Consider the following 17,812-nt stretch of genomic DNA (forward strand, 5'->3'; position numbering starts at 1 on the left):
AATCACGTGATCGGCTCCGATCCCCGATCACGTGATCGGATCGGGACATCTCTAGTTGTTGGGAATGCATGCATAAAAGTACCGGCATCTCATGGCCGGAACCTCTAAGATAACATTTCCCTTTTTTGTATTTTAAAAACAAGTTAATAACTTGTAGTTTATGGACACCTAAGGGTAAGAAAGGTCAAGATGTTGTGATCAAAGATGGGTGACTAATTTAACCGTAGCTCTTACCAAATCTAACTGACGTCAACTTTAACAAGAATACAAAAATCTGTTTTTTCTGATACTTAAAAAAAACATACTTTGAATTGCCTTCATATAATTTGTCTCTTGTTAGAGCTCTATTTTCATTATCAGAATGAATAATAATATGAATTAACCCTCAGCATCCCTTTTTTGTGGTCATCCTCGTTCCTAAGTTGCAGTATTTTGCTACCTTTTGAACAGCAGCACTTAGTTTGTACGTATCCACAGCCCCCTGTGTCCTCTCAAGACAAAGTATTTAGTCCTTTTCGCTCCGGTCCATTATAATATTTACAGTGAAGCTTTGTTTGTGTAGGAAATGCTCTGATAAAATGCGGTGAGACGGAGAAGCAGATTGGTGGGGCCGAGCGGGAGTTAATCCATAGTTCTGCCATCAACTTCCTGACACCTTTCAGGAACTTTCTGGAGGGCGACTTCAAAACCATCCTTGTGAGTTGCTGCTGGCTACAGGCCATGAGTCCCTTTCACTTTTCACTGAGCTTTGAACTTTTATCTCGAACTGACTCTGCTCTGTAGATTAATTATTCTCTTGATGGTTAACTCTTATCTATTCCTATCTTGCAGACACTGTAAACAGGAATTATATAAACTCTGTCCATTATCCTCAGTTCTTTTATAGAATTTACGATATTTACAATCAGTGCCAGACAAGCTTTCACAAAGAAAGTCATCCTGGTCTTTGTTTATGCTTGATATTATTAGATGTTAAAAAATACTGCACAATCATTTCTGTTTCTGACTTCTCTATAAAAACAAATCTGCCTGCTGATTACTTTGTCCCCATAAAGCTATATTCATTTATTTGTCACCTGTTGCACACCTTTCACATCTGTTAGAAACACAGTCTGTTCAGTGTCCATTTATCTAATGTCTCAAAACATTCGACACAATAAAAGTGTCTTTCTGCTAAGATTGCCAACATTATTGTATGTTCTTACCATAAAGTAAGTGATGACGGCAAATTCACATCACTAATGTTATCTTCAAGAAAAGGTTTTCATTGCAAGTGGCAAAACCGTTTCATTTATTTGACGGATTTCTTGTATTTCTTTCCAGAAAGAGAGGAAGCTACTGCAGGTCAAACGTTTGGATTTGGATGCAGCCAAAACCCGACTAAAGAAAGCCCGGATGACTGATGCTAGAGCTGCAGTGAGTCCACACACACACACACACACACACACACACACACACACACACACACACACACACACACACACACACACACACACACACACACACACACACACACACACACACACACACACACACACACACACACACTACACGACGACGACGACGACGACGACGAACACACACACTCTCTCTCTCTCACACACACACACACACACACACACACACACACACACACACACACAGGATGTCTGTCTGCCGTTTTAATGTGAATCATGAACAGTGTTAGTGATTTCTGCTTTCTCAATAATCATGAGCCAATTTCCTTTTTAGAGAAAGAAAAGCTGAGCGTTTCCTTATTCTGAAGTCAAACAAGTCATGCCTGCCACGCTGTTGCACAACAAGAAGCCCATTGCTGTGTTTCTTGTGACAAACTGTCACATGAGCAGCTATGGGAAGTTTAGACTTCTCTTTTTCTTTTGGTGTCCATGTAGTCTTCAAACGTCTGATTTCAAATGTTTGTGCAAAGATGCTCAGTATAAACAGTGAAATTAATTTTAAACAAAGCATCAGATGTCGTCAAATATACCTTTGCATATTAAATAAACAGTAGCATTCTGTCTCGAGCACACCATATTTTCCAAAATACTCCTAATACTGAAGGTTATTTTACAAATCAAAAGTTGATTCGCTTAACTTATTAATGTCAATTACATTTTTACTTGGCGATTCTGACTGGATGTCGTTATGCGATAAGCTGATGGTTGTACCAAAGAAAAAAAAAACAGAGTGAGACATCCTCTCACTCAGAAACAATCTTTGAGAAAATGCATTTTGGTATGATCAAGTAAATGTATATAAATTAGCAACAGCTGATATCCTTTTTTCAATCAAATAGTAAAAGCAGTGGATAAAATGGCCCCTCAAAGGTTTTGAACACTGAGATTTGCTTATCAAATGATTTGTAACACATGCTTCATTTCATTAACCACATTTCATTCTAATTGGAAAGGCCTGACTTTTTCAAAATTGCTTGTCATGATGACAAACAATTTCTGAAGATCTCTCTTTGGACTGTAGTTTGTATTAACTGAGCCAAAGCTAGGCCCGAATCCATCCCCCCTATGCAAAAAGAAAATAGATGAGGCTAACTAAGCTGCTGATATTCTACATCTACTAAAAGCAATATCGCTTATATAAGCACTGGGCGATATCCCAGCAATGCTATTTGGCTGCAGTCTTCAGAGCATCAGAGTAAATGAGTGGCTTTTGAGCCAACTTCCCTCAAATTCAATTCAACAAAGAGCTATCATTTTCTTCCCATTTGCAGATTCAGAGCCAAGTTACCCCTGTGGTTTCTCAACATGTAGCGCTTTCAAACAGCAGGATGTAATGACTTGTTTAATACCTACAAACAAACATGTGTCCTGACAACAATATCAGAATGAAAGAGAAGTCATAAAATACAGTGGTAGTTTCTGCTGGGTAACACTAGCACCATTCTTTCTTTAATCTTTGTTTGACGGTACACACACACACGTTTGGATCTCCGAAGGATTAGAAATATTTATGTGCAACATTGTCCTAGTCCTGGTTCCTTGTGCTGAGTGTGTTTTGCCAGTCACACTAACACACACTTGTAAGAATGTGTGTTGGCTGCAGCCGTGCAGCAGCTGTAGCTCTAACTACTGTGTCACTGTTTTCAAAATGCAAAGCAGCAGATGTGAGCAGAGGAAGTGACAGAGGTGAGTGGAATGTTGGAGCCATCTTTTAATTGAACACACACACACACACACACACACACACACACACACACACACACAGCAAACCCCCTGGTAGCAGTGTTAACAGCTGCTGTGTAAAGCTCTCTGTATCTCCTCCATGACACACTGTGGTACCTCATGGAAAACTTAAATCCCTGTAGATGTTCTCTGCGGCTCTGCACAGTGAGGCTGTTGTCCCCGTCATTCTCACCATGTGTTTATTGGACTCTTTAGCAAGTTTCAACAAGCCATTGTTCCACACATCATATTGAATCTCTTGGCCCAGCGTGAGGAAAGGGAAACGTTTCCCTTCGGGACAGAAACATCATATTTAGTCGATGTGTCCGTTCCCCTGTCTTTCCTGATGTCTGTATCTCTGACGTCCCTGTTTTAGGTTTATATAAAGCCATATCTTGTCGTTGTTGTTTCTCTAAGTCCAAGCTGATGTCTTTAAATGTCCTATTTTGTCAGTCCAAAACTCAAAGGTAAACAGTCTAATCTGATATAACTCAGGAAAAAAGAAAATGTCCCTTTTTGTGAGGCTGAAATAGTGTAAAGCATTTTGAAAACCGACATTTATATAATAAGATCATTGGACCTGATTTGATCTTCATCATTTCTCGTGTGCATTGTGATCTCTATCTTACATTTTACTCCTTTTTTCCCTCCATTCTCAGGCCGAGCTGGAGTTGAGGATGTCCCAGAGTGAGTTTGATCGGCAGTCGGAGATCACCAGACTGCTGCTAGAAGGCGTCAGCAGCACACACGTATGTAACCCAGCTCAGCTCAGCACTCTACAGATTCACAAATGCTCGTAAAGGCCTTCCCTCCCTCAGGCTTCCGCTTTTAATCATCATTCAATCAATAAACATTAAGGGATATTATTGTAGTGCTGCTGGTTTTTGGTCGAACAAACTTAACCCCAAACTGACTTGTGTGTTTGTGAGCAAGATTTATAAAAGTAGATTTGTATACGAATGTTTTTGTCTTGCAAATCTGTTAGGCTAAAACATCTATTAAATACTGTCATTGTAAAACGTATTCTTAACATTTTACAAGTTTGATAGCAACCTTTGAATTATTTGTGTATTCTTGTGCATTACCAGGCGCACCACCTCCGCTGCTTGAATGACTTTGTGGAGGCGCAGACTACATACTACGCCCAGTGTTACCAGTACATGGTGGACCTCCAGAAGCAGCTGGGCAGGTGAATACCACCGTCATCCTTGTATTTATTTTATCCTCAATTGTGCTTGTGGTTCCTTGGATTCATGAAAGTTTAGGGATCTGAAGAAGACAATTCAAGCTTTGAACGTTTTTGTAAGTAGACACAGGTCAAGGAAAGTGTTTGCATTAGCTACACAGATTCTCTGAGCTAAAATGATCCGCACTTGTCTCAATATTTTATCAAACATAAACATCATTTCATTTCAAAAGGGAGAAGTAGTAAGTCATTGCAGTCTTTCCCTGTTTCCTAAAATAGGTTTATAACCCTCTTGTCTTACTTTAAGATACCCTTCCTGTAAACAGAGGTATGGATGTCCAATGTATTTTTATTATTTTGTGTGATAAGGTCAAGGAAAAGCGAGGCCCCTTGCACTGTGTACACTTTTAACTTTTCTGCTGAAAAAGGAAAATGAGCGATACTTTATGAGGGATGAGGTCACAGGGAAGTCAGACTTCTTACAGGAAAAGAGAGAGCCCTATAATTAGACCAGTGAATAAGATACTGCGGAAGAACACGTCCGTCAGGTTGCCACAGTTTCGCTGTTTATCGTCTCCCCTTCCTCTCCCCAGCTTCCCCTCGTCCTTCTCCAACAACAACCAGTCGTCGGCGTCGGGGGGGGCCAGCATCTCGGTGCCCACCATCCCGGTGTCGGCCTCCCTGCCCAGCGTGTCCTCGGGTCACGGCAGCTCCACGGCGTCGGGGGGGTTCAACGAGCTGAGGAGCTCCAACGGCAGCCGCAAAGCCCGAGTGCTCTACGACTACGACGCCGCCAGCAGCAGCGAGCTCTCCCTGCTGGCTGATGAGGTGAGACCCAGTTATTATTTTATTACTGAGCAACAAAAAATTAACGGGGAGGGTCAAAGTGGGTTGTGATGTAGAGAAACTACTTTTCTATTCATGTGTCATGTATCATGGACCACAGTATTGACAAGCTTTCTGCTAGAACACACAAAACTCCAAAAATAACAGCAAAACGGCAGAAAGCACATGAAAGAATATCCGTTCAAATGATCTGATTCAAGTTGGATAATTCTTCTGTTGGTTTTTAGCTAACTAAATTAGGAAGTAGGGTCCGAACCCAAGCATCAGTGAAGCAGTTCCTGTACAGTAGTGAAATAAACACACTCCCTTTCCTGGAAAAGCACTGAGCGGTCCATTACAGCCTATGGGTGACTGACAATAAACCAGCATTACCTCATTCATTTAGGAACATTTTCCAGCCTGCCCTTGCATTTGGAGAGCATGTGTAGCACACAGGATGTATATCCAAGCATTTCATAAAGCAATCAATCAAAACTTTTATTTATATAGTGATTGTCTTACACAAAAGGTAACCCAAAGTGCTTCACCTACGGAAGAGGGTTAGGGCCACATGTGAAAATGTTTTAGAGATCTGATCTGGAAGTCAATTTCCTTTTTTGAATACAGAAATGTCTGACTTTTTTCTCATTACAAAAAAAAATCACTTTTGGTCAGATCTAAAAAAAATAAATAACATATGGCCCTAATCCTCTTCTGTACTTCACAAACCAAGAAAGACCAACAACATATAAAACAATACCTCCCGCCCCTTCCAAGTTCATATACAAAGCTACACATAACTTTGTGTTAATACAAAAAAAAAAGTAAATAAACACAGGACTGAATAAACAAGAATAAACTTTATTAAAAAGTCTGGTGGCCCTTAAAAGTATAAACATTACGAATGTGGTGCCTTAGGAAGACCTTGTCTGTAAAGTCGATGAGCCGTGCAGAATAGACTGTATGCATGCTAACTTATGCTACGTCAGTGATTCGCCTTGACGAATGAATACATGAATACTACATTGAATAGAATAAGACTTGATAGCCTAATGCAACAAACGCTGTGTCCCTGTTCACAGGTGATCACAGTCGGCAGCGTCCCAGGCATGGACTCAGACTGGCTGATGGGGGAGCGCGGCAACCAGACGGGCAAAGTGCCCATCACTTACCTGGAGCTGCTTAACTGAGACCCCCCTCCTTTCAGCCCTCTGTAACCAGCTGTGATCTCATATTTATATATTGTGTTGCAGGGCCATTTTCTTTTCCATTCAGCCATTTTACAATGAGTTATATTTCTATGAAAAGGAGTCTCGCTTTTAGCAGACTCAACTGGAATGAATATTTTGAGTGAAGGGAAGCCCGATCCCCGATGTGTGTTTGTACCTGACTGCAGTACATTTCTAAAACCTGCTTCCGTGCCTCCTTTGTGTTTGATGCCATGCAATATGTGCCAGAACATCTCCCAAATTGTATCTTAAAAAAGAAAAAAAAATTGCTTTTGTTTACACATATATCTCAGATGGTGATTTCAGTGCTTTTATCGTGAGGGTTTTATTCTCTTCCCTCGCTGAAAGTTTTCAATACACATTAAGTACAAAAATGAACTTCAGTTTGAAGCAGAGATTGATACTGATCATAAAGTCTTATTTTATAATTGATAATCTTATTGTGCAGAAGCTGTTATGATTATCCAAAATATGAGTTGTTTATTTTTTTGTGCGTCGTCTTTATTCAGTTGAACACATTCGATTGATGAGAGGTAAACAATGAAAGAAGTTTAAACTGCTGATAACCAAGAAGTTCCAAAACTCACTTGGCATTATTCAGTGCCTATGACCGTGAATCGGCCTTTCTAATAATCAATGGCCTTTTTGTAGCTACAGCAGCAGTATTGAGACTAAATCAGTCTCCATTTCTATTATTGAACCCCAATATTCTAAGTTATTGACAATTGAACACAAGCTTTTCCACGTTTATATTCAATTTATTTAGCAGAAGACATTTTGTGTCTCTGATTAAATTATGAATTTGTGTATTCTCCATTTATCCAAACTTTGTGACATGTTAGTCATCTCTAGTGTTGGTTGGCTTAACTTTATAAAAATATATATATACATTTTTTACTTTTACAATATTAAATCCCCATAAAGCTACATTTCAACTCCACCTTGCCATTCTGAGAGATCAAATGATATGCCTGCCTTTTTGTTTTGTGTGTAACGGATAAGTTGACATACATTTGTAAAATAAATATAAACAATATGATGCATTAAAATAAGAAAATATAACTGCTCTGTTGTGTGTTGAGATATATCCCCCCCCCCCCGTGTAGTTATGAAGCACAAAGGGGCATTCTCAGCTGACTTAATGGTTGATATTACTTATTTCCTGGTGGAACCACTAGGGGGCAGAACAGGCCACATTATCAATCTGTGGGTGTATTATTAAATGTAACTGGTTGCACTGTTGGGACATACAACTGAAGAAATGTTTGGGCCATGTAAGTAGGCAGAATCCCGTGAGATTCAGACACAGCTAGAGAATATAACCAGTTTCACAAAAGTAAAACATTTCTGTAATGTATGGACAGATCTACCAGTCTCATTTGGAGTGCTGCTTAATGACATTTGGTACGCCTACAGCGCAATTTCAAAAACTATTCTTAGCAAATGTTGAGTTCAAAAAGTGCAGTCTTTGATTTCAACACTGATTAGGAGTTTCTCGGGGTGAGACAATTCCTGTGAAAGAGGTCAAATTAGTTGAAAATCACGAGCACAAAACTCATGCCCAATATGATCCAGTGACACCTTTAATTGAATACATACTGGCATCTTATTCTTATATTGATTTGTCCTGATTTTGGACAAACCGTTTATTTTTTGTTGTATCTTCTAAGAGCCCCTTTCTTTTTTCTAAAGGGACACTGAAATATATATTCCTTATGTTGACACATTCAAAGCAAGGAGTAGAGTGCCTTTACCCTAGGAATTATTTTGATACCGCTCCTGAGGCTTCTCTGCTCCCACTGGAGCTCCGTGCTGCAGAGCTAGCAGCTGTGGACCAGAAATGCACAAATCCCTAGAAAATAACTGACACTGTGCTGACCCAGTTTGACAGATATCTTCGTTTGAAGAAGATACAAAGTGTGCAGTAATGTTGGCCTTGATTATCCTCCCTTCTGAGGGCTCCTCTCTAACCATAGTTTCATCAAATGTCCTTCAAAGACCTACATTGAAAACATTTTTGCCTTTCCATCGTCATTGGTCACCTTTACTTTACTTTACTAAGGCAGTCACACGTTTAAAGACCTATGGCTAAACATTAAGTCCAGTGCAAAGCACCCCGTCCTCGCTTGTCATAAGAGCAGGAAGGGTTAAGAGGAAGTGGAGTTTTGTAAACTGCCTGTCTTAAGATACATCTTTTCACGTCTTTATTTCCAGCACACGCCCATTAACATCAGCAACTCACCACTCCACTTTGACTTTGTTTTGCTATTTACCAAAATCATTTTGTTTGAGTCAAAAGATAAGAGCTAAAAGTGATTTAAGGCAAACATTGGTCCTGATAAAACCTGAGCTGTGTGCATACATGTTATCTGCACCATTCTGCTTTTTAAGAAACCTGACTTTTATTTCTCTTCTTTATCTCTCTAAAAAAATAACATCACCCACTTATAGATACAGTTAGCCTTAACCAGTTCACTGATCAGATGAGTGATCCTGAGAAAAAGCACTTCCTCTTTCAGAAGTCCTCATTTTCTTTCATAATGTCACTTAGAATACACTTGTTGTCAACTGCCATTTTAGACCTCCTTGAAGTGCACTTGATGTAGGCTTGAGGAATAAAAGCAAAATGGCAGCTTTGTGTCATCAGCTCTTCTAAACAGGGCTTTCTACAGAGTATGACGATAAAAAACACTTGTGTGTAAACGACTTTAGGCTTCACTTTCCTTTAAACATCTACCAAGAAAACTTTGGGGACTGGAATAGGTTTCTTTTCGGGTGCAAAAACAAGTTATATTTTGATCGGTAAAGTCAGAAGAGGAAAAAGAAAACGGTTGTAAAAAGTGAAGTGAGAAGATAAACTGCTTATCTGATAAGTTCGCTGGAAAGGCTGGTTCACAATGTAATTGGGCAACAGGTAGCCAACATTGTTATCACTGTCAAAGATTGGTTGTCACCACTAAGAAGCTGTGTGTTGTTGTTTTTGGTCATGATTGCTCTATGGATGCCAATGCCTTTTGGACGTTTGGACTGTAGTATTCCTTTTTACAATAGAGTCTCCAGCCAGAAGCTGCTGCACCTGGTCATTTGACCTGCTTCACATCAACATACAGACGTTAGCATTTATTTAAAAGCACCACAGCCTTTCAGCCTCACAGCTATTATGGCTGTGGAATCTTGTTTTCTTCTTTACATCAATCATCCCCATATATTTACAAACAGCTCGAGTTGTCTTGGCACCCTTTCAATGCTATCAGGAACACCTTTACCGCTACTTTCACACTGCGACCCTGACCAGTTCTGGTGTAATGTATCCGGACATGCTTTATGGAGATTGTACATAGGCCTAGCTCCGATGAACCACAGAACTCACTCGCTATCAGAATGCAACTCAACTCAAAATAATCTAATTTAACCACTTTAGGTCAAATTTCACTTCTCCATAATTTTGCAGTTATCTGTGAGAAACTTTGAGCTCTGCCTCGAAGAAAAAGCACATTATTTTCCTTAGCCACATCTTTTATGAAGAGTGTTGTGGTGTATATTTGGTCACTTACTTCTAGTGCCGACCCCAAAACCACAGCTGGGCTGTTTTGCAAAGACAAATCAGCTGCATCGATGTGTGTTAGTTTCTTTGCTATGTGCACACAGCACACTTCAGTATGTATGTGGTCGCTTGATTCCCTGAGCACCGCTGAATATGGCTTTATCACATCTAATTATTTTATATACAATGTTGAGCTAGCTAAGTTTTGAAAGCTTTGTTCCGTGTTCAGTAAATTCCCCTTTGACAAACTTGGTTTAGTTGTCTTCTAACTTCTGACCTGACATAGCTGAGTAATCAAATTAAATTCCTCTTGGTCAACAATTTTGTGACCAGTACCTTCCGCAAATTATGATTTCTTGACGCCACGTATTTCCCAATCTTTCCCAATGGGACTTTTAAAGAGACAATCCGCCCCAAAATCTAAAATGTATATTATCACGCTAGATTGTTTTGGTGTTATGTGTTATTGGCAGTAAAGATGTCTGCCCTCTGAAATATAATGAAACTCAACTTGTGACGCTAAAATCGTCCGCAAAACCGATTTGAAAGACTCAACAGTGACGTCTCATTCCAGGATTCATGACCCAGTTACTTAAAGGTGACCAATCATGGAAAATGCACTTTTCTACGTCTTTTATACATGAATATGTGTCCCCGGTGTGTCAGGGAACTCACCAAGTGTCAGAAAACACAACCCTCTCTAATTTCCTCCATACCCAAATCTCTAAAAACGGGGCTGCAACGGATCTGATACAGACTGATCCAGATTTGAAAGTTCTCTGACGTCAGGAACGAGGAGCTCTGCCTATATGGGCAACTCTCCACCCATCAGGAGGAGACAGCCACTGTCATTGCCGTTCGAAAGCCCTGAAGACGCTGTAGTACATATGCCAGGCATGTAGGTGGTGCTGTAGTCTGCCACAAAAGCAGTGAAGAAGACTTCTCACAGAATCCGCCCTTGCAAAAACAGGGCTGGAATAGAGCAAATAGAGCGAAATGAGGCATGGCTAAAATGCATGATCTGTTTTGTATTTTGAAAAAAACACTTCACAGACATGTTTTATATAGGTATGGCCCTACAATATATTATTCAAATATAGCATGATAGGTCCACTTTAAGACAAGTCTCAGATCTTGTTGTGAGCAGTTTCATGTAGGAACTATTTTCTTTCTATCATTAAAACACCAGCCGACTATCACCTTGAAGATCAGAGCATGCATCATATGCGACAAGAGTCTTGTGCTCCTGAGATGTAAACAGGAAAGAAGTCGTACTCGGCTGAGCTGTGACGATAGCTAGCTCAGGTGAGCTCAGGAGAGCCTCAACTTGGTGGCCAATATCTCCAACACTGAGCAACATGCCCCAAAACCACTGATAAATAAGACATTTTATTAACATGTTATCGTTCCAGGTCAACTTTTTGCTTTATTTTATATTGCCTGTTGTTCATTTCATGAAAAAAAACTCTTTTTGCACCAGTAAGCATATTTGCTGGTTATTTTAATCTGGTTTCAAGTTCCCCAATTATAAAAATCCAGAAGTGCAAGATGCATCATTGTTTACACTTATTATTAATAACTTAATGGTGATTATAGTTATTCAAACTAGAAACCTTCAAGTCACAAGCTCTATCTGATGGCCGGAATAACATTCCTTTCTTTTTGAATGTGCATGCTCTGCAGATGGACACCAAAAACATATTTTGACTCTTACTGTCGACTTTATCATAAAAGTTATGTAAAAATAATGATATTTTTAGGCTTTGACATGGATTCACTCAGGTTTCTCTTTTTATGTTCCAACCACCATGACCCTGAGCATCACCACAGCGGTATTCTGGTTACTTTATGGTTAGGCCTCCGGCACTCTGCACGGCTACACACTGATCCACCAACCTTCCTGCTGCCAAACAACACACATACACACACAGGTAGATAAACGTCCCTTTTTCATAATGTTTATGACTTTATCCACGCAACTTTGCTTAAACTTGACCTTTGCATCTGTGACTCCCTGATGGTAAGGAAACCTCAAACCCTCCTCTCTGAGATACTGAACTGGGCAGTTCCTGCACATTTTAGCAAAACAGGAAATTTCATGTTTCCTCTGCTGCTTATAGCCACAGCTTGCATCACACTACTTCTGCATTTGTACACACACACACACAGTCACACACACACACACACACACACTCACACTCACACTCACACTCACACATACACATATCGTTCCACATTCACACAGCCACATTTTGACATCACGGTTAGGGTCTGGTTTTGAACCATACTTCCACTGCACAAAGTAAAAAAGTAAATAGTCTTTTGCTCAAATACATATCATAGAATGATTGTTTCATTACAATGACTTGAATTTATTTCCAAAATACATTCAGTTGAATTTATTAATAATATACTGTACACAACATGGTTTTGTTTTGGTTTATAAAGTATCAGTAGGATGTTGGCTTCAGGCACTTCTTTTTGATTGACATTGGTAGCATTTTGGGCTTAGAGCTGAGGAGAACAATAACTGATATGCCAACAAAAGAAAGACAGATAGGTACAAAAAGCAGAATGTACCACAATGTAGATTCCCTTTCTGTCTGATTACACACAAATAGCTGAAAGTGCTCCACTCTGTATCTCATTTGGATGAGATCCTCACATTCAATGTGTGATTGTCCGACCATATTGATAGTCTTTGTTGTTTCAAATGTCCGGAACCATTCGGTTTGGCAGCAGTTGAACGGATTTCCTGTTAGGAAAACAGTGTGCAGTTTCTGGGCTAATGCGTTGGCCTGAATTGAGGGAATAGTGGACATTTCGTTGTCCCTCAAATCCAGCACTTTTAAATCGAGATTAAGAAGGGAAGGGGGAAGGTGGGAAAGATAGTTACCGGAAATTATTAAAGACTTCAGGCTTTGGAAATGGGAGAAGTCAAAGTCTTGTATGTAAGTGTTTCCTAAACCTAGATGCTGTAATGTTCTTAGACCTTTTAGTGACTCTTGGACAATGACTCCAGGGTTGTCTGACAGTTCCAGGTGCGTTAGAGACAACCCAGTGAATGCAGATGATGGAATTATTTCAAGGTTGCAACCTTTAAGGAAAAGCTGCCTTAAGGATGCAATGTTTTTCCAATCCACGCAAGTTGTACTATTGTCTGTTTTAGTCTCAGATTCCTCAGGAAGGCAAAAGCCAACGTTGTTATAACTCAGATCCACTGACCTGAGGCTTGGCAATGAGGAAAATAATCCAGAGGGTAACAACTTAATGTCGTTCAGGCTGAGGTTAAGGTATGTCAGATTTCCAAGAGCTGTCAGCATACCTACATCTGCTGCGATCTGGTTCAGCCTGTTGTTGCTAACGTCCAACTCGTACAAGCTGCCAGAAAACTGTTCAGAGGTTAGATTCAAGGTTTCCAGACAGTTTGTGCACATTTGAAGTCTCGACAGAACAGGCATTTTCTGGATGAATCCGTGAGGAAAATACTGCACCTGGTTCCCTCTTAGATCCAAAATCTCTAGAGATGCGATGTCTCCATGAATGCTCTCATCCCACAGCTGGGCCGTCACGTTGCCCGAATACTTGTTCATATTGTAGAACTCAACAGTTGTTGTCGAGTTCGGCAATGTGCTGTTGTCTGCCAAGTGTTCGTAAAACCTAATGTTGTTGTGGGATAGGTAAAGATTCCGCAAGTGGCTGTGGTCAGGCAAGAAAGGAAAGAAGAACAGTCTGTTATCTGATAGATCGAGCGTCTCTAGCAGGAACGTGTCATTAAGGTCCTGTCTGGAGCTGAACCATTCAATGAAGTTGTGGCTGGCATTGAGGACCACCAGCTGGGTCGTGTGGAAGTCTGTCAGGCAAAGCAGATAGTTGAAGGCCAGGTTGAGCCGCTGGAGTTTGGGATTGCTGTCGAAGGCGCCAGCAATCTCGTACATGATGTTCCTCTGTAGGTCCAGTTCTTTGAGTTGGTGCAGATCACTGAACGACATCTCATCCAGTCTCCCCAAGACGTTTCCGGATAGATTGAGGTACTCCAGGGATGTCAGATTTTGGAGGAGAGTGGCTATCATTTCATCATTAAGCTCATTCTCAGATAGATCCAGAGCTCTTAGCCTGGGTAGAGTCTTTAATGCATGGCTGGTTTCTTCATACCCAACATGAAGTTTGTTTTTGGCTAAATTGAGTCTTTGTAACAACTTTAAGTCCTGAAAAGTGTTTAATTCAATTTGTTCTAAACTATTACAAGCTAAGCTCAAGGTGTTTAGTGAAGGATAATTGAGGAGAGAATTGTTCTTTAGTGTTTTAATGTTGTTGTGGTTGAGCTGAAGCTCCTCCAGGTCCTTCGCGAGTCTTGCAGGCACAGAGGAGAGACTGCCATTGTTGCAGACAGCCGTCCTTTGTATCTGCGGAGATAAGAGCACATACCTTTAAGATGGGGTGTAAATTGTATGTCTATTTTTGGCAAATGTCTACCACTTTGATCCACAAAAACTCTCAACAAATGTTTTTTGCAATGTATAGCAGTGAATTCTTATTTGAGAAAAGTTATTCAAGTTATCTATAGGATTTAAACTGTCAATATAATTCAGCTATGGTTAACCTTTGCAGCCTCCAGACCAAACCTGAATTATTAAGAATGATTTACTTTAATAAATAGAGACTTTATCACTATTTAGTGAGTATGTCATTAATAAAGCGTACTTCCAATAAATCCCTTCTGTAAATGTGAAGTAGTGACACAGACTAAATTACATGTATGCAGTATGGCGTATAGTACGTATGGTACATAGGCTTTTTAGATAAAAAATTTTAGTTGTTGTGGAAATTACAAATAATTTTAATATTTTTGATATCCAACTTTGATGAATCACATAATAATTTACTCACTTTGCCTGATGAGCAAAAGTGGCAAATGTCAGAGCACACAAAATATCCCCACAAAATATCAATTGCTGCAAAATGTTCGCATGACCATTTTTAGTCTCAGTTCTCATCTTTACAGAACATCTGATATGCACTGAATGCAGCATTATAATATGAGTGTTGTAATGGAAACGTCTAAAAAAAAAAATCTTTTAACCAAGCTTTACATCTGAGTCTGTCTACCAGTGGCAATGTTTTTATAAAAAAAAAAAAAAACATGAATAGGTTTGCCATTTTCATCAGATTTACTTCATATGTCCAGCTACGTTAATGAGACTTAAGTTCATTTCAATGTGTGCTTTTATTAAGTAGAATGTATAAAAGAGAGACATCTTACCAGCTGGCATATGCTGTGTTGTGGGTGACTTGACACTGAAGTCAGGATTGTCCACATGTGTAACAAGCAAAGCAGGATGTGATGGATCCTGTTGACTGGCATTTTAACATCCTCACTGTTGACAAGGATATAGAAAAAGAGAGAGAGAGGGGAGGGGGGGGTGTTAGCCTTGCTGTTCCTCAGTTTAAAACCATACTTTTAAAACTTGCATCTAATGATTATCATAGTATCATGACATTTGAAATGTAGCACTATGTCTTTAAAAAGCAAATATGTGTGGTTGATCAATTCCTTCACTGTAAATATATGATTGAACTGGGGAGCGTTGGGGAGGTCAGAGCAATGATGACGCAACAAAACAAATGTATACTTTTATACTTGTTATCTTTTTAACTTGAGTTTTTCTGAATTTAGGCATATTTAAAACATTTCTCTCGACTTGAGCCAATTATTTCAATTGTTTTTTTGCAACCCTGAACTTATAAATATGGCCTGACAAACATGTGCTGACTGTGTCCAGTTCATGCGCCTTCCATTGCGGAAGTCTGTTAATGATATGAATATTCTCTATACAATCATATTTCTTCCTGAAAAAACAGCAGCTGGACATTTTTGTAAAATGTCCCCAATTTCTATTTTAACAAGGTTGTGAAATACACTGAATATGGGGGCCTTGTGTTCCTTTTCGGCCCGCACGCATGTTAATCTATGAATTAACGTCAGTGGTATTATCCTGTTTTGGGGGGTATTATTAATGAGATTTTACTCTGAGTTTTGAAAAACAATATTTGACCACCATTTACTTTTGTTTTATGCTAAACTATTGAAATAAATATTTAATATTTCCCATTTTGCAGGGCTAAAAGTAGTTAACTACATTCTTGTGCACAACATAACTTGCATGTCTAAACCATCGTGCTGTTAATACTGATACAATATAATCAATGCTTATTTTGCTTTAAAATTGCACAAAATGACAGCATATTGTCGCATGCATCTGAATAATGACACAATATGAAATAAGTTAATTGAATAATATAATCTAAAACTAAAAATCTGCATAAATAAATTAAGATAACATTAGCCACTTGTTTTATTCCAACTTTGGAGTTTTATTAGTGAGTAATCCATTACACAACGATAGTGCTCAAATGCGATACAAGCAATTTGGGGACATTTCTAATGACTCATTAAGCAACATTGATACACATTCTGTCTAGGATGCCATTAAGAGTTTTAACGACTCTATGACATCCTATACAGAATAAGCAAGATTTGTATAATGCACAAAAGCAGGTGTTTGATATGATATACTTCGCAAATGCACCAAAGACAAAAGAGTTTAAATTCAACATTCAAATGTAAGATAAATCACGCAGCCGTAGCCTCAGCGCATACTGCAGTACTAGTTGAGTGCAAGGTGCATTTACTTACTGTGGTGGTTAGGTGTGGATTTCCCAAGCCACTGACGGTTGATCCCCTGACCATATCGCTGGTTGACTCGCTGTCGCAGAGTGTGTTCTCGTGTGTGAGGTTCAGCTGCCTTCCTCTGCTCTGAGAGAAACACCAATACCTCTTTTTACTATTCACGGAAGCAGGCAAGCAGCGGAAACCCGAGTCACATGGACAAGCTGAAATCAGAAAGAGGTTCTCAAGGCAGGGGCCACAGGAAGGCGAGTGCAGGCTCAACAGCTCTCAACCAGAACAGCATAAGCCTCTTTGTTTTTTGTTTCCCATCACACACACTCCAAGACAGTTGTTGTGCATGCACCTTTAAGGTTGACAGCGCAACTGCAACCACAAAAACCTTAGCAGTGCACACCCTTCACACCCTCAGCTTTTTCTGATCAGCCAAGCTACTAGAGAGGAAACCACTCGACAAACACACCCTTCCTGCCTGATATTCGGCCTGTTGAACCTTCACGCGACACACAGATACACTCCAGTCTGTGAGTATAAGGGAGTATGTTCAAGCGTCACGATGCTTCTGGATCAAAAAATCATTTAGAGAAGAAGTTGATTAATGAAAAACACAATTTTAAAAACAAACCGCATCACTGCAACAAACTCCATTTGTAAACTTCTTAGATGTAACCCATGGGGGAGAGAAAAGGGAACAGCACCAATGGTTGATTTGTTGGTGATGCCTTCCTGTTTTCACACAGGACATCTCAAGCTCTCACTTCTGGCCTATTTTAAGTTTAGGTGGCGACAACATTTATTAATCGTTGACTGCATACGGAGGTAAAGTGTTGTGCGATACTCTTAAAGGTCCAGTGTGGAGGATTTAGTGGCATCTAAGAACCCACAGTTGCCTTATGGTAACGTAAAAATGCCTTTTTTTGTTTAATGTGTATGTTCTGAGCTACTGTAGAAACATGGCAGCATAACCTATTAAACTCCATAAAGAGGAATATGAAGGGCTCATTATAAGATAGTGGTAAACAAATCACTTTTAGGTTTCTGGCTATTTTACTCCAATTAATAATGTATTCCATTTCTGCCAATATATCACCCAATTCATATATGCACATTGGAATTTGTACAGTGTTAGGAGCTGCTGCAGTTTAAAAGCAAAATAATGGA

At 39.6% G+C, this 17,812-nt stretch overlaps 2 protein-coding genes across 2 annotated transcripts in view; one reads left to right on the plus strand and one right to left on the minus strand.

Annotated features, from left to right (window-relative positions):
- sh3glb1a (SH3-domain GRB2-like endophilin B1a) overlaps window positions 1–7,481 on the plus strand; it is a 9,791-nt gene extending 2,310 nt beyond the window's left edge. The window contains exons 4-9 of the mRNA XM_010783167.1: window positions 563–696; window positions 1,324–1,416; window positions 3,839–3,928; window positions 4,268–4,368; window positions 4,959–5,193; window positions 6,273–7,481. Of these exons, the coding sequence (XP_010781469.1) occupies window positions 563–696; window positions 1,324–1,416; window positions 3,839–3,928; window positions 4,268–4,368; window positions 4,959–5,193; window positions 6,273–6,380 (761 nt within the window). The 3' untranslated portion in view covers window positions 6,381–7,481. The remainder of the gene's footprint in view (window positions 1–562; window positions 697–1,323; window positions 1,417–3,838; window positions 3,929–4,267; window positions 4,369–4,958; window positions 5,194–6,272) is intronic.
- Window positions 7,482–12,340: 4,859 nt separating this feature from the next.
- nrros (negative regulator of reactive oxygen species) lies at window positions 12,341–17,205 on the minus strand. The gene is made up of 3 exons (XM_010783168.1): window positions 16,661–17,205; window positions 15,227–15,341; window positions 12,341–14,369 (listed from the first exon to the last, which is right to left on the minus strand). Exons 2-3 carry the CDS (start codon window positions 15,326–15,328, stop codon window positions 12,414–12,416), a joined length of 2,058 nt encoding a protein of 685 aa, XP_010781470.1. The 5' UTR covers window positions 15,329–15,341; window positions 16,661–17,205; the 3' UTR covers window positions 12,341–12,413.
- Window positions 17,206–17,812: the final 607 nt, after the last annotated feature.

Source organism: Notothenia coriiceps, unplaced genomic scaffold (genome assembly GCF_000735185.1).
Source record: "Notothenia coriiceps isolate Sejong01 unplaced genomic scaffold, NC01 NC01_scaffold00024822, whole genome shotgun sequence".
Classification (NCBI taxonomy): Eukaryota; Metazoa; Chordata; class Actinopteri; order Perciformes; family Nototheniidae; genus Notothenia; species Notothenia coriiceps.

Coding starts and splice junctions, on each gene's coding strand:
- nrros (XM_010783168.1), bottom strand. CDS start 15,328: ATGCCAGTCAACAGGATCCATCACATCCTGCTTTGCTTGTTACACATG. Junction 14,370..15,226: donor AACACAGCATATGCCAGCTG/GTAAGATGTCTC, acceptor TTATCTCCGCAG/ATACAAAGGACGGCTGTCTG.